Source organism: Schistocerca serialis, chromosome 9, assembly GCF_023864345.2.
Source record: "Schistocerca serialis cubense isolate TAMUIC-IGC-003099 chromosome 9, iqSchSeri2.2, whole genome shotgun sequence".
Classification (NCBI taxonomy): Eukaryota; Metazoa; Arthropoda; class Insecta; order Orthoptera; family Acrididae; genus Schistocerca; species Schistocerca serialis.
The window spans coordinates 52,863,854-52,888,403 of NC_064646.1; the positions used below are offsets into that span (position 1 = coordinate 52,863,854).

Consider the following 24,550-nt stretch of genomic DNA (forward strand, 5'->3'; position numbering starts at 1 on the left):
ATGGCTCTGAGCACTATGGGACTTAACATCTGTGGTTATCAGTCCCCTAGAACTTAGAACTACTTAAAACTAACTAACCTAAGGACATCACACACATCCATGCCCGAGGCAGGATTCGAACCTGCGACCGTAGCAGTCGCGCGGTTGCGAACTGAGCGCCTAGAACCGCTAGACCACCGCGGCCAGCGATGTTATTCAATCTGTATATTGAGCAAGCAGTAAAGGAAACAAAAGAAAAATTTGAAGTAGATATTAAAATCCAGGGAGAAGTTCGCCTATGACGTTGTAATTCTGTCAGAGACAGCAAAGGACTTGGAAGAGCAGTTGAACGGAATGGACAGTGTCTTGAAAGGAGGATATAAGATGAACACCATCAAAAGCAAAACGAGGATAATGGACTGTAGTCGAATTAAGTCGGGTGATACTGAGGGAATTAGATTAGGAAATGAGACACTTAAAGTAGCAAATGAGTTTTGCTATTTGGGGAGCAAAATAACTGATTATGGTCGAGGCAGAGAGGATATAAAATGTAGACTGGCAATGGCAAGGAAAGCGTTTCTGAAGAAGAGAAATTTGTTATAATCGAGTATAGATTTAAGTGTCAGGAAGTCGTTTCGGAAAGTATTTGTATGGAGTGTAGCCATATATGGCAGTGAAACATGGACGATAAATAGTTTGGACAAGAAGAGAATAGAAGCTTTCGAAATGTGGTGCTACAGAAGAATGCTGAAGATTAGATGGGTAGATCATATAACTAATGAGGAGGTATTGAATAGAATTGGGGAGAAGAGGAGTTTGTGGCACAACTTGACGAGAAGAAGGGATCGGTTGGTAGGACATGTTCTGAGGCATCAAGGGATCACAAATTTAGCATTGGAGGACAGTGTGGAGGGTAAAAATCGTAGAGGGAGACCAAGAGATGAATAAACTAAGCAGATTCAGAAGGATGTAGGTTGCAGTAGGTACTGCAACAACAACAACAATAGAGTTTCGAACTTGGAGGGCTATTGATTGGTAGGGTATCCAAGTGTTCATGAAAATACGAAGGGCGTTCAGTAAGTTATGCAAAACAAATTTGTATTTCCGCCAACTTTGGTTGAAAAATTCTGAGTTTGTTGTGTGACTTGTTGGACTATGCCCGCTACGGCCCCTGCGGTTTCATGAACTTCCGGTAGGCGGCGGCGCGGTACGGGGTCTTCAGAATGGCGTCTGTAATGAAAATGCGTTCCAAGCAAAGGGCTGTTCATTGAGTTACTTTTGGCGGGGAACCAGCGCATCGCACATATTCACAGGCGCATCCAGCATGTGTGCGGGAGCCCGGCAGTGACCTGAAGCACGGCGTATCGCTGGGTGGGGGTCTGTCGCCATCGCCATCGCAGCTGGGTCACGCAAAACGAAGTGCTACTGGCCAGGGACGGCCCTTCCGCCAGTGTTAGTATGCTTCTTACGTCTTGTTTGCTCTGCCCGTCATGGGATATTTTGTTGCCTAGATAGCGAAATTCCTTGACTTCGGCTACTTCGTGGTCCCCAATTCTTATGTTAAGTTTCTCGTTGTTCTCATTTCTGATGCTTTTCACTACTTTCATCTTTGTTCTGTTTTCTCTCAATTCATATTCTGTACCCATTAAACTGCTCATTCCAATCAACAGATTCTGCAATTCTCCTTCTCATTCTCTGATGATAGCAGTGTCATAAGCGAACTTCACCAATGATATTCTTTCATTCTGAATTTCAATCCCGCACTTGAATCTTTCATTTATTTCTGTCATTACTTCTTCGGTGTATAGATTGAACAGTAGGAACAAGAGACTACACTCTTTTAATTCGAGCATTTCTTTTCTTGACCTCCCACTGCTATTGTTCCCTCTTGCTTCTTGTAGATATTGAATATTACCCGTCTTTACCTATAGGTTATCCCTACTTTTCTCATAATTTCAAACCTCGTGCACAATTTTACATTGTTGAAAGCTTTTTCCTGGCCGACAAATGCTATGAAGGCATCGTGATTTTTCTTCAGTCTTGCATTCCTTATCAACCGCAATGTCAGAACTGCGTCTCTTGTGTCTTTCCCTTTTCCTAACACATCCTCAGTTTTCCTTACCATTCGTCTACATTTATTCTTGTCAGCAACTTGGATGCATGAGTTGTTAAGCTGATTGTGCAATAATTCTAACACTTGTCTCCTCTTGCTATCTTCGGAGACTGTATAAGATTGGAATAAATTATTAACTTACACTCAAACCTCCAGTTGTCAGACGGTCAGATCGGTACGAAACGTTGTATATCAGCAGAGCATTAACCAAAAGCCCGATACAGTTCGTGTTATGTGCTGTCGTCCAGGAGAGCGTTCAAAAATGGTTCAAATGGCTCTCAGTCACCAGTCCCCTAGAACTTAGAACTACTTAAACCTAACTAACCTAAGGACGTCACAAACATCCATGCCCGAGGCAGGATTCGAACCTGCGACCGTAGCGGTCGTGCGGTTCCAGACTGAATTGCCTAGAACCGCTCGGCCACAGCGGCCGGTCCCAGGAGAGCGTGCGTAACTGGTTAGAAATAAGTAACATCTGACCTATGGAGCACAGGAAAAGCGTAACGTAGAGCTTCCGCGGGAAAGTCTGTAGAGTATTAGTTTCTTGTGCCAAGTGTCACGGGTTCGAGCACTGATTACACCAATTTTTATACTGCAGTACGTGTGAAACTGTTAAATGTGACAACATTATTCCTGACATGTAAAAGAATGTTCATAAATATTAATAACAATACTAATAACAACAACAAAAACTATTAGTATTACTACCGTTAATACTTCCACAGGTGTGATGCAATTGTTTTTTTTTTCCGTTCCCGTTGTCTTGTTTATTCTGTGAAACTACAAATGTAGTCATAGGTTTTCTACTTTCAAATAGACGAACCGCAAGTGGCTCCCAATAGACCGAATAGAACATTGCTATAAACTCCGAACAGTCCCTTTACATGTCTGGAACATATTCTCACATATAACTATTTCACACGTACTAAAGTACAGTACCAAGGCTCGCATCCAGGATCCTTGGTACGACAAACTAACGCCTTAACGACGTTCTCTGCTAGAGCACTTGACGACAAACATTTACAGTTACGCATTTCCTGCGCTCCATAGGTTAGATCTTAGTTATTACTTACCACTTACGCACTTTCTCCTGGACCAAGCACATAGCACGAACTATATCGGAGTTTTGTCTGATACTCCATAGGTGCACAACGTTTTTTTACTTACCTGATTGTCTGACATCGGGAGTTTTGGGTTTGAGCAACTTCGGGTAAGCAGTTAGTATACAAATAAGTCTTTGACGGATGGTTTCATCGGCATTTCTCACATGTTAACGCTACTCGCAGCACTGTACGTACTGCAGAACCGAGCTTTCGACATAAGGAGCAGAGCTGTTAGGCCCGCAGTACCTCTGAGAGCCTGCTGGCGACGACGGCGCCCGCCGAGCCGCCCCCGACGACGATGAAGTCGTAGTGCGGCTGGAGGCGGCGCGCCTCCACCACCTTGGACTCGGGGTCGAGCGCGTCGTAGCGGCAGTACAGCACGCCGGCCACCAGCAGCGGCAACAGCCACAGCGACGTCTTGAGCGCCGCCACCAGACCCACCCCCAGCAGCATCTCCTCCTCCTCCACCTCCTCCTCCTCCTCTGCTCTGGGGCTCCCTCCGGCCGCGGGTGGTCACCTGCTCGCCGAGTCACGGCTTCCCGGACACGCAACCTCCCCCCGGTCACTTACAACTGCTCACACCTACTGAAGGATGTGTCTGTTTTCAAGAGGATCACAGTAATGGACTAGCACAATATATGGCACTGGTTGGGTTTGACTTGCGCGTCTTTGTTGACGGTGCAACTAGCTCCCGCACTCCTAAAACGCGTCAAAACGTGCAAGTGAATGTTTATACACAATAGCCTGTGTCGGAGTGAAACGATTCGTTGCTGCACTTAGAAGTAAGACACAACACACGAACTGAAACAAAACTACAAATGCACACTGGATGCCTGTCGTGAAAATAAAACCACGGATACTTGTATTTAAAAATAAAAATAAAATATAAAGAAGAATGTGTGGATGATTTTGTGACTAGACTGTTCCTAGATTTACACGGAGAAACGTGCAACTACCGTACATATAAATGTGCGAGGGTGCTGACAACTATGAAGTTAGTATTATAACACACTTTCTCAGTGTTCGTTTTGTCTCTTGGTGTATTTACAGCAGTGGCACATACTAAGTGGTACAGTATGGTCCCGTGGCTGTGAAAAATGACAAGAATTCGAATTTCATGCTAATCACACTTGACTAGTTCTTCGTCGTTATTTGCTCATGCTGGGAAATTAAGAACGCTTCCTTGCTCACTGGTTCGTAACCGCATTAATAGTTCAGTGAAGTGGCACGTCCCGTAAGCAGTTCGTCGTTATGCGGGTCGTGGAAGCGCTTCCAGTATTCTCCTTATTTCCGAAAAGTTCAGTGTCGATCGGCACGATTCCTTGTGGCACAACTCGAAGAAGAGTATTTTTGATGTTTCGTGGCGGAGAGCGGCGGACACACTTCGTAGGGCGACACGTGTCTCGTGGAAGTCGAAAGTCGTCATCACTGCACCTGTTAACAGAAAGAGAGACAACGTAAAGATTGTTTCTCTTTTTTGTTGTAGATTGTTACGGTACTAAATATAAGATTTGCGAGCAAAGCTGGTTTAGGCGGTAGGAAGCATTGTCTCCACAGCTGTGATTCAGTCGGTTTTTACAATTATTTCATACTTCTGACGCCGAAATAATGTATTAGTAGGCAAGTATAAGCGGAAAAGAAAACTGGTATGCATGTAGTACGTGAACTGCATATCTGAGTTTGGAAAGTAATTCGCTGAAGGATTATCTGATGAACCGCTACATAAAGGTATCATGAAACAGTGTTAACATGTAGCCTTGAAAGAAAGTGTAAGTAGGCTGTTTGCGTTTTTATGTGCGTAACGCCACGTAGCGCTCTATATGAAAATCACTGATTGTGCTGTGTACAGTCTGTGGCTGGTTTGCATTGTTGGAATATTCGTCATTGTAGCGTTGGGCAGATGGATGTGAACAGCGCGTAGCGTTGCGCAGTTGGAGGTGAGACGCCAGGAGTGGTGGATGTGGGGAGAAAGGTGGCGGAGTTTTGAGAGCGGATGATCTAGACGTGTGTCCATCAGAGTGAGTAAATTTGTAAGACTGGATGTCATGAACTGCTGTATATATAATGACTTATGAACACTATTAAGGTAAATACATTGTTTGTTCTCTGTCAAAATCTTTCATTTGCTAACTATGCCTATCAGTAGTTAGTGACTTCAGTAGTTAGAATCTTTTATTTAGCTGGCAGTAGTGGCGCTCGCTAAATTGCAGTAGTTTGAATAAGGAAGATTTTTGTGAGGTAAGTGATTCATGAAAGGTATAGGTTATTGTTAGTGAGGGTCATTCTTTTGTAGGGATTATTAAAAGTCAGATTGCGTTGCGCTAAAAATATTGTGTGTCAGTTTAGTGTTGATCAGAATAAGTAAAGAGAGTAATGTCTGAGTACGTTCAGTTTTGCTCACCTGTTGGAAAAGCAAATAACGTAAGAGGTTTACAAGCACAGTAATTCACAATTTTTTCTAAGGGGACGTTTCATTGAAGTTCTTGCCATACAACTTTCTGAGTACGCTTCCGGCGTCACCGTTGTTTCGGAGGTCTTAGCTTACAAATCATCCCTTGAAGAAGAATTTAGAATCGGCTTGAAATATTGATAAACAACATAAGAAGCTCTGACCTGTATGATTATGGCAACGACCGGAATAATTACCTACCTTACAATCAAAATTTTCTCCTTTTTTCACCTTATTTGTGTAGTGACAGATTATATCATTAACTCCATTGCGTTGTGCAGCATAAAAGATTGTGATTTGAGAAGTAACCGCATGATTAATTCTATGGCTCTCTGAACATTTTATAATGGCCTGGTGCTTCCTGTCGGAAGACTGAAGTGGCATCCTGGAGACATTTTCGCTGGTGGCTCAGAAGTTCTATGCGAGAGCCGACTTGGCGCCCACAAGCGAGGCAAATATGAGTCGCTGCAGCAGAAGGGTTAGTTATAAGCTAATGTCTGCGCGATCGTTTTGCAGCTAAGTTCTTAAGACATACTTGGTCGTGCATCTTGCTTCCATCTGCACTCAGTTTCCTCCTTTTGCTGCGATCGTCAGCGAGTTGCTCCCACTTGTCACTGTCAATATTAAATGCGCACATAGCACGCTTTACGCAATTTGTAAGCGTACTGAAGGTCTTCCACGAGGTCTCTTTGTTCCTGCTATTTCACTGAGTAATGTGCGCAGGGGCAGACGGGAGTGGTCCATACGACGCAGATGTCCGAACCACCGCAGGCGGCGTTGCTTGAGCGTGGCAGTGGCGTTCTGTTGTTTTGCAGCTTTCAGAACCATATCGTTTGTCACGTGATGATATTCCCAAGATGCTCCGTAAGCTCCGCAGGTGAAAGGCGTTGAGCTTTCGTTCCTGTTCGGCGTACGACGTCCAAGTCTCAGCTCCATACAGGAGAGTACTCAGCACACATGATTGAGAACAAGTATTTTTGTCGACAATGTAAGATGTTGTTGTTGTTCCATGCCCATTGTGCGGACCTTTCCGAAAGTATGGCAGCCTTTGCTATTGGTGCATTTATCTCGTCCTCCAGGCAGAGACTTTCTGTCATTATTGAACCAAGATAGCAGAAGTTATCGACTACCTTCAACTAGGAGCCGTCCAGTATGATGACAGACGGATCTGTGTATCCTAGTGCCATGACAACCGACTTCTTTATGTTTATATACATGGAGAAGAGCTTGCATGCTGTAGATAACTTATCCATAAGCTCTTGCAGATCGTCTCCAGTATGCGCTACAAATGCAGCATCGTCAGCAAGCAAGTCTTCTCGGAAGCACTTGGATCTGGGCAGAGAAATGTTGTAGAGCTTCCCATCAGCTCTGGTATACAGATTAATGCCCAGGTTAGTTTCACCAAAAGCAACTTTGAGGAGTGCTGAGAAAAAACATATTGAACAGAGTGGGAGCCAATACGCAGCCTTGACGAATCCCTCTTTTCACAGCAAACGGTTCAGATGTAATTCCGTAGAAGACCACAGAACCTTCCATATCTTCGTGAAAAGCCATCATAATCTTTAAGAGCTTCGGAGGACATCCTGTCTTCAAAAGTGCTGTATGCAGTCCATCTCTGCTGACTGTATCGAAAGCCATATTTAGGTCGATAAAGGCAATGAACAGAGGGGTTTTCTGCTCATGGCACTTTTCCTGAATTTGCCGGAGTGTGAAAATCATATCAACTGTTGATCGTTAGGGACGAAACCGCCATTGTTCCTGAGGGTATACGCGCTCGGCAAGCTTCTGAAGTCTGCGGAACACCACGCGGGTAAATGTTTTTCCAGGCATACTCAGAAGTGAGATTCCACGGTGACAGTTGCAATCGTCGCGATGAACTTTACTTTTGCATAAAGTAACAATATTGGCATCGCGCATGTCTTACGGCACAGGACCCTCAGCCCAACATTTCAGTTGAAAATCGGCGGAAAAACTGGCTTAAATTTTACAGTTTCTATGGAGATGTTGTCTTTGCCAGGGCACTTCCAACATTTAAGCTGTGCAATTGCTCTTTGAAGCTCCTCTATAGTAGGTGTGACTTCCAAGTCATGGTAAGGTGTCGTCTGAGGAATTTCATCCATTGAGTTTGGACTAATGTTGATGGAATGTGAGTAGAAGCTCGAGAAACGTTCTGCCCAACGGTGCAATTGACGATTTCGATCTGTGATGGCTTTTGCATCTATTTCGTTGCGTGGTACGCTCTTCTTTGGAATGGGTCCAATGGCCCGTTTGATGCCCGAGTACACACCAGCATTGTCGCAAGCATTGAAACATTCCCGTACGCCAGTGCAAAGTTGCTCCCAATAGGAACTGATGCATTTTCGGACAGTGCGTTGAACAGCTGCCTTTGCTTTTCTTAGCTCCCTGCGTGTAGAGTTGCATGAGTTTTTATGCCAGATGACAGTTGCCTGACGCTTAGCCTCAAGGAGACGTATCAGGATATCTACGTTCTCGATGAAGCAATCCTGGGATTTTGCTTCCAGATTACCTAACACATTTCCAGCCGTAACGGTAAGAAGCGATTTTATCTTCTGCCAGTCTTCAGAAATAGGAGTAGATGGGTCCCAGGGATCCACCTCTTTTCGTATTTCGTCACTAAATACTTCTACTGCAGTAGCGTTTCTTGTTTGGCAAAGATTAATTTTTGTTTTTGAAGGTGTTCTGTCAGAGTGAAACTTTATACTCACTAAGCGCACTTTTGTCGCTACTAGTGCATGATCCGTGTAACAGTTTGCACTAAGGAAAGAACGTGTGTGAGAAAAGTAACGCTAAGTAACGCAGATCTTTCCTTTTTGGTTAGAATGAGATCTAATTGGTACCAATGTTTTGAGCGGGGGTGCATCCAGGAAACCTTGTGGTTCAGTTTGCCTTTACAGTATGTATTGGTGACACACAACTGATACTCTGCACACAATTCAAGCAACCGTAGACTATTTTCATTCATGTTGCCCTCTTGGTGTTTGCCAAGGCAGTCAGACCAAGTGGCAAAATCACTACCAATACGAGCGATGAATTCACCACCTGATTAATAAATGGTTTATTATATTAATAAATGATTTAAAGCCAACTCACTGACATTAACTTCGAAAATACTCACTACATGCAATTCAGTACCTGTAAGAGGTTTCCACCCAGCATATGCATAAAGTATGAAGAAGAGCAGATAGAAGAGGTTGACAGTCTTAAATTCCTGGGATTACAACTTGATAATAAATTCAGTTGGGAGGAGCACACCACAGAACTGCAGAAACTTAACAAATCTGTATTTGCAATTCCAGTGTTAGCACACATAGGCGACATAAAAGTGAGAAAGCTTGCATACTGTGCCTACTTTCATTCCATAATGTCATATGGTATAATATTTTGGGGCAACTCTTCAAGTCAAACAAAAGTTTTCAGAGTCCAAAAGCGTGTAATACGTATTATTTGTGGAGTAAATTCACGGACGTCCTGTAGAAACCTCTTCAAAGAACTGGGTATACTAACTACTGCCTCTCAGTATATTTACTCCTTAATTAAATTTGTCCTAAATAATATATCTCTTTTTCCAACAAGCAGCTCATTTCATACATACAATACCAGGAACAAAAATGATCTACACAGGGACTTAAAAGCGCTTACTTTAGTTCAAAAAGGGGTCCACTACTCAGGAACACTCATCTTCAATAATTTGCCAGCAAATATAAAAAAATTTAGCTACAAATAAAGATCAGTTTAAAATGAGCCTGAAAGACTTACTACTGGCCAGCTCCTTCTACTCCATTGACGAATTTTTTCATAGAAGCTAATGATGAATATATTCATACTATTCGTATTGTTATTTCAGCTTAAAAAAAAAATTGACATGTTCCACATCCACGAGGATCTCCTCAGCACGGATCTATGGAACAAAAAACTAATCTAATGTAACCGAGGACGCACAGACGGTCCCCGGAGTGCTCTCCTTGTCCCACATCGTTGAGTTATTCATAGAACTGATCCTTGGCATCTGCAGCTGAGGTAAAGTGTTGGTGCGTATACAGATATCAGCGTCAGTGGTCCACTATTTTTTGTGAAACGCAGAGTCATAATGCCTTCTGAGATCCCAAACGGATTTTCTGTACAACACAGCGAGTCATTGCGGACAGCAAAACCTATTCCGTGCTGTTTGGGGCTAGCAACATCTCTGCCCTTCCAGAATAAAGTGTAGTTTTTTCCTATATTGAGCCTCCTTCTGGCAGCCTGGTCTCCTGCATTGCTGTTATAACGATATTGAGCCTGACTAGCTCTAAGTCGATAGCAGCCCTTTTGTGTAGCTGTTGTGAGCTTCCACAGGTGTCCGGGAAGCCTCGCAGCATAGTGCGGATGTTGCTTCTACCGATGCGTAATGACATATCTCTACTTTTTATTTTTGTAGCAGCGGGTGTCGATATTAAGGTGACGACTTTTAGCAGTGCTATAGTGCGCGTCATTTATGACGGCGGCCGAGTTTAGATTCGTTCTGCGCATCTGACGTCACAATACAGAGTCAGCCAATGAACAGAGAACGACGTTGCCAGAACTCGACGGCAGTGCAGAGCACGGACGAGTGTCTTCAGTTTCAGAAATGTTCAGTCATAAATAAAGTAATTGAACAAAAGCAATGTCTTGATAGCAGACTTTCTTTTATACAAAGTTTGGAAAAACCATTCTTTACACCAATTGCTTCATATTCTATCAATTAATTAAACCAAAACAAGCAATAAGCCTCCTAATTCAGGCGATAACAAGGAAAGGTGTTTGTATCATTCTCACGAACCGCTTTTTCGCAACAAAGAACATCGGTAATTGTTTCTTTCCTATTGTACTTCGACGGAACGTAAATAATTTATAGTCATACTAATAGTGTTTGTTGGTACTTCGCGTGACATTTTAGAGTCCTCCAGGTAAACTGTTGAACGATGAGCTGCGATAGCGTAATGCTTATGGTGACGCCGGCACGGTAGCTCAGCGTGTTCGGTCAGAGGGTTAGCTGCCCTCTGTAATAAAAAAAAAAACTGAGTTAATCGATCAATGACGAACTGAAACGGGTGTCTTGCGATGTCCGCCCCGAGCAGATACAACGAACAAAAACGAACAAAACGATATTTTTTTTTAAAAAAAAAGTGTTTCACTAATAAACGAAAGGTTCTGAGGTCAAACCTTGTTCGGATCTAAATATTTTCTTTATTTAAAAACAATATCGAGGTGTCTTACTTCATGAATTTTATTCGTGTGAATGTAATTTTTCGGAATTTCTAGTGCTTTGTCTCTTCATTATAATCATAGTAAGTTTTCGGTTTTTCTAATTTTGTCCTCCAATATTTCCTTTTGTAGCAATTAAAAACAGTGAAAAGGCACACATACAATATTCATGTTATCTGTTTTGTTTGTATATCTTCTCTTCCGCAGTCGCTGTTTTACTATTCAGATTGAGATATTATATTCTTTTGCGACAGTATTAAAAGTATTAGTTAGAGCAGAATTTCGGCTCGTACGTTGCCGAGCTACTTGATTGTCTGACGCAATTCTTTCCTTCGCAGCTTTGGCAACATCATATTCAATGTTTTCGTCGACTGATCTATGTTTTGGCAAGTATTTGCTGTCCGTTGTGACAAACACAAATTGTTTGCGCACTGCGCCTCACTGGCAATATATTTTCGTTTCTATGTTTTATTACGTTCACAATTCAGTTTTGTGTACTTCGCCAACTTTGTTTTAGTCAGAACGTTTTAGAAAAAATTGAAATGACTCTGGTATAAATAAAAGTTTTATTACAGTCGTTAAAGATGGAATATTTCCCAATATTAAATACGACACCTATCTGAAATTTAGGAATCTTGTCCACATTTCATTCTCAACATTGTGGCAACTAAAATCGACCATACGGAAAGTATACGCTATGGACTTCTACCTCTGCAAACTCTTCAGAATTTCGGGCAATGGTTTACTACATTTAATGCTGCACAATAACTACGTTGAACATCGAAAAAAATTAAGTCATTTATGGGGGAAGGTATCAGTCAAGAAGATGTGTAAAAATCAAATTTTTGGGCCAAATAGTTTTTGTGAAATGGAATGATAAAGTGTGTCAAAGCAGTCGAAACACCATGTGTCTGCACAGGCGAGCAGTGCAGTGATGACAAAATCGCGCACATCGCGGAATGCGGGGAGCACGTCTCTGTAGCAGCGAAAGGGTTAATGCGGCCGTGGTGGCTTCACTTCACAAACTGCGCGCTGCCCCCTAAACGTAAGGTGTAAGGGTGTTGCAGGGTAGACTGGGCTAAGAAATAATTGTTAAGAAAAAAAATTCGATACGTTGCGCCATTTACGAGCTATTTAGCATAGCAGTCAGGTAAACTCGAGAACTTGTAAACACTAAAACGCGGTAGCGCACAGACATCTGTGGGTCCACGAGTTACCACTTTTTCAATTGCTCATTACCACTTGAAATGGGCCTTTTCCGGATGTGATAAATTTAAGCTAAGTTTGAGGAAAGAACAAACGAAGAACACGTTTGGCGACTGTCTCTGGCAAACTGCTTGAATTTGCGCGTGCAACAACCTGACCGGCTGACTTCAGTGCCAAATAACTCGGAAACGGCACACTGTATCGAATTCCTGTTCTTAACAGTTATTTCTCAGCACAACCTCCCCTGCTACACCCTTAGAAGCTGTTTAGACTGTTTCTGACCACCCTGTATGATCGGACGTGCTACCGCTGCGCTCCTGCCACGTCCCGTGCCTCGGCCTCCCTAACAACCTATTCTGTGTCCCTTCAGGCGTCGAACTTCTACAGGTCACACTCCATTCTGCTCCTTAAATCCATTTCAGTCGCGGCATTCCTCTGCACCTTCCGTTCGTCTGTGTGTATACAAATACATTCCTCGGTGCTCTTTCTTGTCCCATTCTCGTTAAACGCCCAGAGAGGAAAATTGTCTGCTTTCTTTTTCATCCATTATGATATTTTCATCTGTGTTATTTCCATTCCACACCCTACTTTGTTCTGTATTCCAAATGGGAGCTTCTTGATGCTCGTCTTAGAAAGTCCAGTTCTAGTACAGCTTCAATCTTCTTGCGTCTCTTCTCCTTTAATCGTCCGGCACTCCGAACCATAGCTGGTAATTACATGAATAATGGCTATAGGTATATTAAGTTTTGTTTCGTATCAGATTTTTGTGGACCATGAAAGGGAGTTCAGTTTTGATGCTGCTCTCCTTTCTGATGGTTCAAATGGCTCTGAGCACTATGGGACTCAACTGCTGAGGTCGTTAGTCCCCTAGAACTTAGAACTAGTTAAACCTAACTAACCTAAGGACATCACAAACATCCATGCCCGAGGCAGGATTCGAACCTGCGACCGTAGCGGTCTTGCGGTTCCAGACTGCAGCGCCTTTAACCGCACGGCCACTTCGGCCGGCTCTCCTTTCTGTGCTAGACCTGTTTTTGTGTTATCTTTACATGATCCAAAATTCCTAATTACGCTTCCTAGGGATTTATATCTCTCACATTGTAAACACACTGTATTGTATTTCAAGACCTATTATCCCGTCTTCTTTATGTTCAACTTCAGGCCCCACTTGCTGTATACTTCTATTAATTTTCTCACAATATAGGAGATATCTTGCTCATCGATCGCAACTACCGTCTCGTCATCTGTGAATAAAAAGATGTAAACACAGTGGTGTTCTAAATGAATTCCCGTTCTACTGTATTCATTTTTCAGTTCTGCGAAGTGATGAAATCACAAAAGCGTTAAAGTTGCACACAAGTCTGTCCATATATAAATGGCGATCTGTTTCGGACCTTACTCCATTATCAAGCCATCCACGTAAGTCCTGCCGCAGCACCATATTGTTTGTACGTTGGCCACATTGCTTGAATGAGTGACAAAGCGCGGGTACTATTTGTACACTACAGTCCACTACTGCACGCGGCATCTTGCTTGGCTTTGTAATCTCATTGTATCCACAAATCGCCTTGCGGAAATGGAAAAATGAATGCAATAAAATGGGAATTATGTTAGAAGCACTATACGTGTACCATTTCTTCGCAGATGGCTGGACGATGCGCGCAGCACTGGACTGACTATCGTATACAAGTAGTACAGGTACTTAGCCACTCATATAAGCAATGTGGCCAGCGTACACACATTATGGTGCTGTGGTAAGACTAATGTACATGGCTCGATAATGGACTAACGTCCCAAACCGGCCTCCATTTAAATAAGAACAAACTTCAGTGCAACTGTGATGGTTCTGTAATTTAACTGAGTCATAGTAAGTTGCTGCTTATTGCCATACTGCATGCTGCAAGGGAGTAGATTTGTAGATACACTTTGAACAACGTTGAAAATAAACAACAATTCTTTACTTATGTTAAACGATTTAGAGATGGCAGATCCTTATTCTTCCGTGCACATAGTTATAGATGTTATATGCAGTTGTTATGAATGACGGGTCAGTGCTAAATAGTTCCAGTGGCTATAGGGACGTTGTTGTATGCATTATCGAGATCAATTGAACATTAAATGTGTTTCCAGATTTCTTTGAGATTGAAAATCAAATTGTTGTTGCCTGTGGAAGCTAAAAGATACGTTTTCTGCAACTGGAAACTTGCTCCATGAATCGGGTTACTCGTTTAGTAGTATAGATAACGTAGAGGAGAACCCGATGGGACTGTTGTGTTTGAATATACAAGGACAACCGTGTGTGTACAAATAGCAAACGATTACTTATGGGTGCAAAAGCAAGCAAAAGTTAAAATAGCTGGGAAACGGGTGCGCCGATACACAGTGTTAAGTAGCCGTACATATTTTTATACTGAACTCCGTGCAGCAGAATGAAGAATGGTGTACTCTGCAAGACCACAACCTCAGAGTATCACAAGAGACGTGAACGTTAGGTATGGATACCGTACCCAAAGGAACTGCCTATATTGTTTATCGCCTTGTTCCACCGCATTCCATCTTTGGTTTTGTGAAATGCATTTTTAACGCTGTTAACTTTTGCTGTCTTTACATACACTGTGTTCGTATTGTTCGTATTGTTCGTGTCTTTCGTTATTCCTGCTTCAATTATTAGCATTCAATTATCGTAATTAATCATCCGGTCTACTCTCTATTAGACTATTACAGACAGTGTTAGCGTTGAGGAAGTAAAGTGTTTGGCATTTGCTGTACTGTTTGGCAATATAGCAAGCGCAGAAACACCAATAACTCTCTCAGATCAAATAGCGAGCACAGTGTGTTTCAGACTGTCTGCAGGGAAACCTAAATTTTTGCCTGACGTAAACTACGCACAAAAACTTTTAGTAACGAACAGCCCCTCCCGCCGGAGGTTCGAGTCCTGCCTCGGGCATGGGTGTGTGTGTTGTTCTTAGTATAAGTTAGTTGATCTCACCGCGGACTTCTAGAGTGAGGCACACACAACTGATTTCAGCAAAGTGTACGGGCCTGAAGATGGCGTTGACGCAATGCCGAAACTAATAGCGAAGTAAATAAAAAAATCTTAAGTACAGCTGGAGGAATTTCATTTTTAGTAAAAAGACGTTTAAATAGATTAAACAGACAAGTTACTAGGAGAGAGAGAGAGTAATGAAAATGGGTTAAAAACTTTGTTATAAAGTTGTTTGCCATACATGAAAGGATAAAAAAAATGAAAAAAGCATTTGGAAAGTTTATGTTTAGAAACGCACAAAAACATGGTAATGAAACCAGAGTGCTTCTACGTAAGCGAGTGGCTAGCACCGAACTTTTTATTAGACAAATTAGGCGTAGCAGACAGAAGAATTATGAGGATAACTGTAGGCCAATTGACAGAGACATTTATGCTGAATGGACAGCAGTAGCCCACGTTTTCAGACATGTCTGGGGCAAGAAATTAATAAGGAGCTGGTTTGGTTACTTAAAATTATAAATACATAACGCAGAGGAGGAGGAGGTGGACGAAGAATAAGTTATTTGTGACAGAAAGTGTTAAAATCGAAAGGATTATAGGGTAGAAGCGATAACAAATGGTTCAAATGGCTCTGAGCACTATGGGACTTAACATCTGTGGTCATCAGTCCCCTAGAACTTAGAACTACTTAAACCTAACTAACCTAAGGACGTCACACACATCCATGCCCGAGGCAGGATTCGAACCTGCGACCGTAGCACTCTCCCGGTTCCGGACTGAGCACCTAGAACCGCTAGACCACCGCGGCCGGCGAAGCGATAACAAATCATGTGTCAAGTGATGCGAGGGGAGAGAAAAAGATAAAAGAATGTTAGTGAAATGAATATAGGAAGTAAGAAGGGATAGGAATTGGAACCTGGCTCCTAGCTGACCGTAACGGGGGAGAAAAGTTCCATACACCCAGAGCCAATTAGAGACTTGTGGGTGGCTGTAACGAAGCTGGCAACAGATGCCAGGTACCCGCCTACCGCTCAAAGGGGGTCAAAAAATAGCCCGTGACGAAAGCACATCAATGGAAGGGCGTCGCCCGAAACGGCCGTGGCGTGCTACACGCGACGGGCGTGTCGCACGGCACTTTGGTCACCCCGTTATTCCAGGATTCACGCGACTCGACTTCACACCGCATTAGGGTTACCTTGTTGCTAATAGCGACGTTCAGTAACTGTGTAGCTGTCAAAAGAGGCGAATCCGAATGACTGCAAAACAGAGTCCTGTATCCCAGTGGTGCCGTCAGTATCGTACATTACAAGCCTCAGGTACAAATGTTTATGTTGATCGTGTTAGGACAGCAACCAGCCACAAATTTACTTTGAGTTCCTTTATTCAAAGGAAACCGTTACCGGTTTCGAATCGTTGCGATTCATCATCAGACGGTTTGCACGCTTTCTTTCTACATTTGGTGTGTTTTTTACAGATTAATTGTCCTAAAATATAAATAAAACACAATTACAAACACGCCACACACAGATGGTTGCGTTGCAGATTTTCGTTGCATGTGACTTACGTGAAACGTCGGTTTCGAGTCATTGTTTCTATAACGTTCATCCAATCGATGTAAATGCATTCCCACTGCATCCTCGTTGTTGCACACGTAATAGTTCTCACTGTACACTTTAGATTTGTCTCTGAGTTCATTCCAACCACGCACCACATGTTTTGGTACATACAAAGAGCTTACAAACATATGGGTGTCACAGATGCTATGATATATCGTAACATTTGACGATGATGTCCTATGTTAGGAAAGGATCATATATTCTTTTACAAAACTGTAATGTCTTTTACATTAGTGTAGAGAGATTGAATTTTTTTTTTAAATATATATGTATAAATCTGTTATTGCTAATTTAATTATAAAGTTTTTTATATATATATATATTTAGAGCTGTATAGGTAAAATAGTACATTATTTTATTACATTTGGCAGCATGAGAATTATAGTAACAATAAATTTTCTACTTGATCTGCAGATAGGTGTATTAATATTATTTTTTGCTTTGGAGGCTGGAAAGTAATTTTTGGAAATTTTTCAGGAAAGGGGCGTTAGCCAACTCTGTTTGTTCGTTAAGGATATAGTCTGGGGTGCTGTTTTTGTGTGTGTGTATTTCTAATTCTTCTAATATATTCATAGTGGCCCCTTTTTCTGTTAGAAGTAAAATCTTTAAGTTGTCCTCAATGTTACCCACTGAATGGTTTTCTTCAGCAACATGGGCTGCAAATGCTGATTTGTTCAAGTTACCGAGTCTTAGGGCGTCAATATGTTCTTTATATCTAATTTCAAAACTTCTGCCTGTCTGTCCAATGTAGAAAAAAAAAAATTTCAATCTCTCTACACTAATGTAAAAGACATTACAGTTTTGTAAAAGAATATATGATCCTTTCCAAACATAGGACATCATCATCAAATGTTACGATATATCATAGCATCTGTGACACCGCAACCATCTGTGTGTGGCGTGTTTGTAATTGTGTTTTATTTATATTTTAGGACAATTAATCTGTAAAAAACACACCAAATGTAGAAAGAAAGCGTGTAAACCGTCTGATGATGAATCGCAACGAGTCGAAACCGGTAACGGTTTCCTTTGAATAAAGGAACTCAAAGTAAATTTGTGGCTGGTTGCTGTCCTAACACGATCAACATTTGTCTTCAAAAACAGCCACGGTCTCCAATATGTCATCATATGACAAAATTGCAACAAGTGTTTATGGCGGAAACTGAACGTACGGAGAGGGGGCTAAGTATCATGACCTACGTTGTCACTTTGAAACTAATTTTTATTGAAGCATCGGATTAAAATTCATTCTTTACAAACTCACTACACTGGGGTCTGCCCCAGCGAATTCACAGTAACTCGGAAAAGTACGCAATCAGGAAGATAACCATATGCAGGCATTTTAAAATCCATTGTTTCATTTTCCCTGTAATGCCACATAGATGCGAGCTATTGATACTGAATACTTCGCCTGCTGAGAATGCCGCAACGAAGAAAGAAACATTCTGACCGGTCCAGAATGCCTCCTTGGAGGCATAAGCTCGCAGATATTGTGAGGACACGCTGGATTATCTGGTGGTACCTGGACTCGATGGCGACAGCGATGTGTATTTCAATGAGTGATTTATACCCGTTTTCGATTAATATATGCAGTATAATCACCGCTTTCCTCTGAGAACCGCCTTTACAATTTCCTTCGTACCTTCTTTACATAGTATACACCAAAGTCTCGCCGTCACATTTTGACAGAATGTAACAGTGCTGTACATCAACAAAGGAAATTATTCGTAGAAAGTGTCTGGAGTGCATTTAGATAGAAGAGTTTGTGACAAATGTTAAGATAAGAAACCTGAACTACAATTTGTTTATGCCCGTCTGCTTGTGTAATCTATTTTCCATGGTTAGCTGCGCATATAGTGTTTTCAGAACATAAGAGATCAAACAGATGTTTAAATCCATAGTAAGTTGCTTTCGTAGCTCATATCTTGTAATGTTTGGTTGGAATGGGTGAAACGTTTAGGACGCATGGGTGACATCTGTAATCGACTTTGGGCGGATGAATATGTAGTATTAGAGATCTTAAGTCATGTTTGTAAATAAATGGGGTGTAGCTTACAACCTGTTGTAAGCTACATTCCATGTTGTGTCATAGAAAAATCAAAATATGTCTCTGGGAACTGAATTCGGGCTAGCGGCATTTTTTGCACCTGAAGCTCCCATATAAAATACTTACACTCATGTTGTGGGAAAACACTTTGTTGTCCTCACAAAACTATATATAATGTTTATATCTTTTCTTAATTCTAACACTGGCTTTTTGGCGCTATACTTACACACTTCTCTGTTCTGTTATAGGTACGTGCCAACTGCCGTGATTCTCTTCTGTGCAGAAATTCCGCTAAGCTGGCTTTCGAAGGATACCACGAACCACAGGTTAGTCTGTGCTTATCATAATATGACTGCGTGCGTGTGTGTGTGTGTGTGTGTGTGTGTGTGTGTGTGTGTGTGTGTGTGTGTGTGTGTGTATAACATTCTGAATTCCGAAGGTGACACCTGATCGAAGCAGCTACCTAGTGGATTGTGCGTTGTGTTGGATCTGGATGCTAGCATCGACTTTTCCTTTAAAATTCCTTTTGATTTAGGTCATAACCAGTTTCGGACACTGAAAGTTGGAGTCTTATTCCATGAGACATGTATAGCACAGCCGAAGCTCCACGCAGTGGTAAGATTATTACCCAGAGAATTTCTCTTCGAAAAGCTCACCTTGAACTAGTTCCATTGAATATTCCGCCAATAGTTTATGTTTCTCGATAGCCATGCATTTAACACGAAAGTTATCGTCGGCAGCATTTGAAAATGCTTCTCTTTTCAGAAATATTAGTTGGCTAGAGTTGAACTCGCATGCGGTTTGCGGTTACTGGGAATGTTACCCCTAGACGCAGCGAGACGGGAAAATTTTTTGTAAACTAATGTCTTAATAACTTAAGTACTTGTTCTTGACCCAGCATAGAGGTAACTTGGTGGCAATCAATGTCGGACGGAACAGTTCGAATACTGGTGATCGAAGAAGTGTTCTTCATGAGGGTTATCACTTTAAACCACACGCTCGTCATAACCATTCGTCACAGCTATCGAAGTAACACTCTCACACATGCGTAGCCCATCGTCCAGTGGTCGCATAACAGGAATATCATGTTTATCTTTGATGATTGTCTCTCCAGACATCGGTAGTCGTTGTTGAACGACAAACTGTTACGGAAGGAGGTGATCAAGTCGTTTCATGGTTAACTCGTATTCAGGAGAGGCACAAACCAAAATCACGTTTCCCAGGGCATATTTTCTTTTCACTCTCCTCATAGTTCGACACCATTGCTTCGGGTAGCTTCAGAAAGCTAATTTTGACACTCTTAGCTCTACGTTGAGATACTTTCACCGACTGCAGTCTGTGTACTCTAGTAAGTGTGTGTGTGTGTGTGTGTGTGTGGTTTTTGTTTTTTACAGCATCTTACATTGTTCATTTTCGTCTGTGTCGAGTTCTAATTAATTAAATTTCACTAAATTTGCAGCTGGCATCCAAGTAGATGCCTGGCAGCTGATTGATTTTGTTCGTCCGCATGTCGCATCAGCCGTAAATAAACAGTGAAAGCTTCTGCGTTACTCATTTATAGCAGCCAAACACGGTCCTGATTACACAGCTAACTCCTGCTGATCAACGCATTTACGTTCTAAAATGACGCTATTTATGTGCGAAACAGCAGTGGCACTTCTTGTATTGAGGCTGTCAACAGTTAATGAAATCCATTAATGATCGCTGAAAGCTTGCGTTACTCAATAAAGCGCTGCGATGACGTCAAACACAGAAATAGTCACTTTGACGGGGAGGCTACAGCTGTGCCCAACAATTCGTCCAGTGAAACGTACTGTGCCTTGAAACTGGAACATATTCCACCATGCCCTTGTTATGCGCGTAATGGAGCTCAACCTCGATTGCGGAAGCAAGTAATTGTCGTTAATTATTTACTGTTACTAGCCGACGCAAACGAATCAACTAACAGCACCATTTATAAGCTCTTGAGGAGTGTTGTACGACAAGAACGTCACCAGTGTAATGAAGGGAGGACGAAATACTTAGTGGTGAAAGGTACGGTATGTTCCCGCGCCTTCTTGTCGTTCATGTCTAATGTTCTGCCGTTGTTGGTAAGGGAATGTTGAATTCATTTCTTTAAATTTAGTTTCATACGTGTGAGTGAGAGCTGCTTCTCTCGTAAAGAATTATTACTATTCATTATTCACTGAAACGCTTTCCGAAATGAAGACCTCAGTTGTAAACAATGGTAACGAACAAGTTATTTGTTTTTTGGAAATTACACAATAAAGTTTCATTAAAATCTCATAAAGAAGATGTTTCAAATACATGAAAGTGATTCATTCATTCAAGTAAGTCATTGTTCCAGATATTTCCAGATTAACGACATATTTTTAAATTGTAAATTCTATCCAAACTTTTATTCTTAAAAATACGTCAGTAGGTGCTTAATATTGCTTACTTGCGAACGGATTGCACTTAACATTGACTTACCACTGTTTACTTGCTGGGCGAGTTTAACGAAACATTATTGTGAAACTTCTAAAGGATACAAATTTAAAAGGTCCGAATTGTTTCATTTTGTGGTGTTAAGATTTCCGTTATCAGTCTTTGCAGTAATTAAGTATAACAATCTCCAGAGTAATCTATGATTCAGAACATTATAAATGCACATTTACGTCGCATTACTGCACCACATAACCTGTGTAAGGACGGCCCTTACTGGCATCACAGTGTCACGTGAATTGAGAAAACCTTGATAAGGAACATAACATTGATTACTTGCTTGAATAATTATTATTAATTATTCAGATCTATTTGACTAAATACTCTTCAACTTTTGTGGCGGATTTACTTTCAGGAACATATCGAGGAACTTTATCTGACAAGGAGAGGACATGGAAACTGGATTTTTGTATTTCTTTTTATATTTATAGTACGTGAAGTTCAGAACTCAAATAAAAATGTCGCAAAGCAGTTTGTTCCAACTTTCAGAAGGTCTCGAGAAAATCGACTTTGAAGTTTTCTACGGGTCTTCAACACTCTAAAATAAGGTCAATAGTTTAGTTGGTAGTGTTGCTATGTGGTAAGATGCTCGCCTACCACGTGGGACGCTTGGGTTCGATTCCTGGTTGCTGCAAATTTTTAAACAAAGATGCATGTCCTACGAGCATTTCCGTGAGGTGTAAAACACATAACGTGAAAAAATGATGTGTAATTTTTTTTAGAATTGAAACATTGTTAACAATCTTTTATAAGAGATCAGAAATTCAGAATCTGTATTTGCGATCGAAATTGAATTTTTTTTTGTGTTCGATATGTAATTATAAATAAGAAGACACGCAATTTTGACAAACGTGGCAGTTAAATATCTGTTAATTAGCATATATTTGATGAATTTCATATTTAAATGACATAGGTATTCGAAATGAACGTAAAGAAAAACGGAAAAAATCCAGATAATTCCGAATAGGACTCGCGTATCATAGATTCCGTACTAACTTAATTACGTATGTAGACAGCTCACCCATGCCGCGCAATGGTCAGCACAATGGACTCGCATTCGGGAGGACGGCGGTCCACACCCGCTTCCGGCCATCCAGATTCAGCTTTTCCGTGATTTCCCTAAATCCCTCCAGGCAAATGCTGGGACTTAACTTCTGTGGTCATCAGTCCCCTAGAACATTGAACTACTTAAACCTAACTAACCTAAGGACATCACTCACATCCATGCCCGTGGCAGGATTCGAACCTGTGACCGTAGCAGTCGCGCGGTTCCGGACTGAGCGCCTAAAACTGCTCGGCCACCGCGGCCGTCCCATTGAAAGGGCACGGCCGATTTTCTTCCCCGTCCTGGCCACAATCCGAGCTTGTTTTCTGTCTCTAATGACCTCGATGTCGACGGACGTTAAACCCAGTGTTCCTTCAATCGAGAATTTCTACTAATTTTACCTGTTATCGATATCAATACTAGCAAGAAAGCAATATATGTGACGCAAATGGCCGTATCTTTTGATTGTCTTGATTGGGACGCTTAAAATATTTACACTACCAGGGGATCATAGACATTATTGCATGTGACATAAATTTCAACTTGATACGTCGAACCGTTCTTAAAAAAAGAAAACTGTTCTTAAGAGTCGGACAACAAAGTGAGCAACAAGGCTTTCGTTTTTAGTGATTGAGGAACGGAACCTAAACTTAGTGACCAGAAAGATACTCGCACCAGCGATTACAAGTCTCGGGAGGTACAGATTCTTTGCACATTTGTGTATTTTACACTTCACGGAAATGCTCGTAGAACATTTTGTTCAAAAATTTGCATCAGGTGAGCGTTCTACTCTAGAGCCACACTGACAATAAAAAGTCGACCTTATTGTACGGTATTAAAGGCACTCGGAAACTTGAAAGATGATTTTCTAGAGAATTTTTGAGAGTTGTGTAGAATCGCTTAGGCTGATTGATATTTGAGGTCTGACCATCACGTACCATGAATATAAAAATTTAAACGAAAACCGATTGCTGTGTGGTCTTTTTGTGAGCCGTTGTTACCTATACGATCCTCGAATTTGTGCAAATCGTCTCTGAAAAGCATTTTCCTGCGACAAACAACACACACGTTACTACTATGAATGAATTAAGGATGAAGGGCAACAGGCGGACTCCGTACATCTAGATTTCTATAAAGCATTTTACACGGGGCTACAATTCCGACTGTTACCAAAAGTACAACCATACGGACTAGGTTCCCAGATAAATGAGTGGCTCGAGTACGTCTTGGGAAGCAGAACCCGCTGTGTTAATCACAGACGAGGGTGTCGTCAGCAGTGCGCCAGAGAAGTGTGGTAGGAGCGCTATTATTATTTTAAGTACGCACAAATGATCTGCCGGACAGGGTAATCTTTTTGCTGATAATGTTGTGGTGTGTGGGAAGGTGTTGTTCAGTGATTGTTGGAGGATACAAGATGAGTGAGACAAAATTTCTAATTGGTGTGGTGAACGGCAGCTAGCTCAACTGTAGAAAAAATGTAAGTTAATGCAAATGAGTAGGGAGAACGCACTCATAGTAACGTCGATTAAATATGTAGGCGTAACGCTGCAGAGCGATATGAAATGGAATGAGCACGTAAGGTTTGCAGTAGAGAAGGCGATTGGTCGGCTCGCTAGAGGGAAAGCGACGTGCTTTTCGAAGAGCAATATTGAGAAAATGTAGAGAATCGCCATTTCAGGCTGACTGCAGACTGGTTCTACTGCCGCCAATGTACATTTCGCCTAAGGACTACGAAAATAAGATTAGCTAGCTTAGGGCCTTTAGACAGTCGTTTTTTCCCTCACGCTCTTCGCGAATGGAACAGGAAAGGAAATGACTTTTAGTGGTACAGGATGCCCTCCGCCACGCTCCGCACGATGGTTTGCGAAGTATGTAGATGTAGATGTAGATGTACTACTGACAACCACGTTTTAGGCACAATATCACTGTTTACATGTACACATTCTGACAAAGTTACCGAGGACATGGAAGAAGAGATAGACTGCCGTTCATCGTGGAACTATGAACTGACATAAATAATGCGCATTACGAACTCGCTTTTACATGCAATAATTCCTTTTCTCGTCGACTGTCCCTTACCATTGTCCACCGTTTACAGGCGAGGCCTACGAGTTGTAATGTATAGCTGCGTGTATGCTGATGAACTTCATTTTACTGTTATCTTTTTTATACATTATTATGTTACGAGGATAGTGACTCCCGTCGACAGTAGTCTTCTCAGAGAACTGTGCACGGACACCACGGTAGCGTCAGTGACGGAATCATGAAGGCAACGGGAGAC

The 24,550-nt window shown here is 41.7% G+C and overlaps 1 protein-coding gene across 1 annotated transcript in view; it reads right to left on the minus strand.

The window, feature by feature from the left end:
* The window catches only part of LOC126418915 (glucose dehydrogenase [FAD, quinone]-like), a 162,315-nt gene that overhangs the window by 51,353 nt on the left and 86,412 nt on the right, over positions 1 to 24,550 (minus strand). The window contains exon 2 of the mRNA XM_050085940.1: positions 3,442 to 4,629. Within this exon, the coding sequence (XP_049941897.1) occupies positions 3,442 to 3,648 (207 nt within the window). The 5' untranslated portion in view covers positions 3,649 to 4,629. The remainder of the gene's footprint in view (positions 1 to 3,441; positions 4,630 to 24,550) is intronic.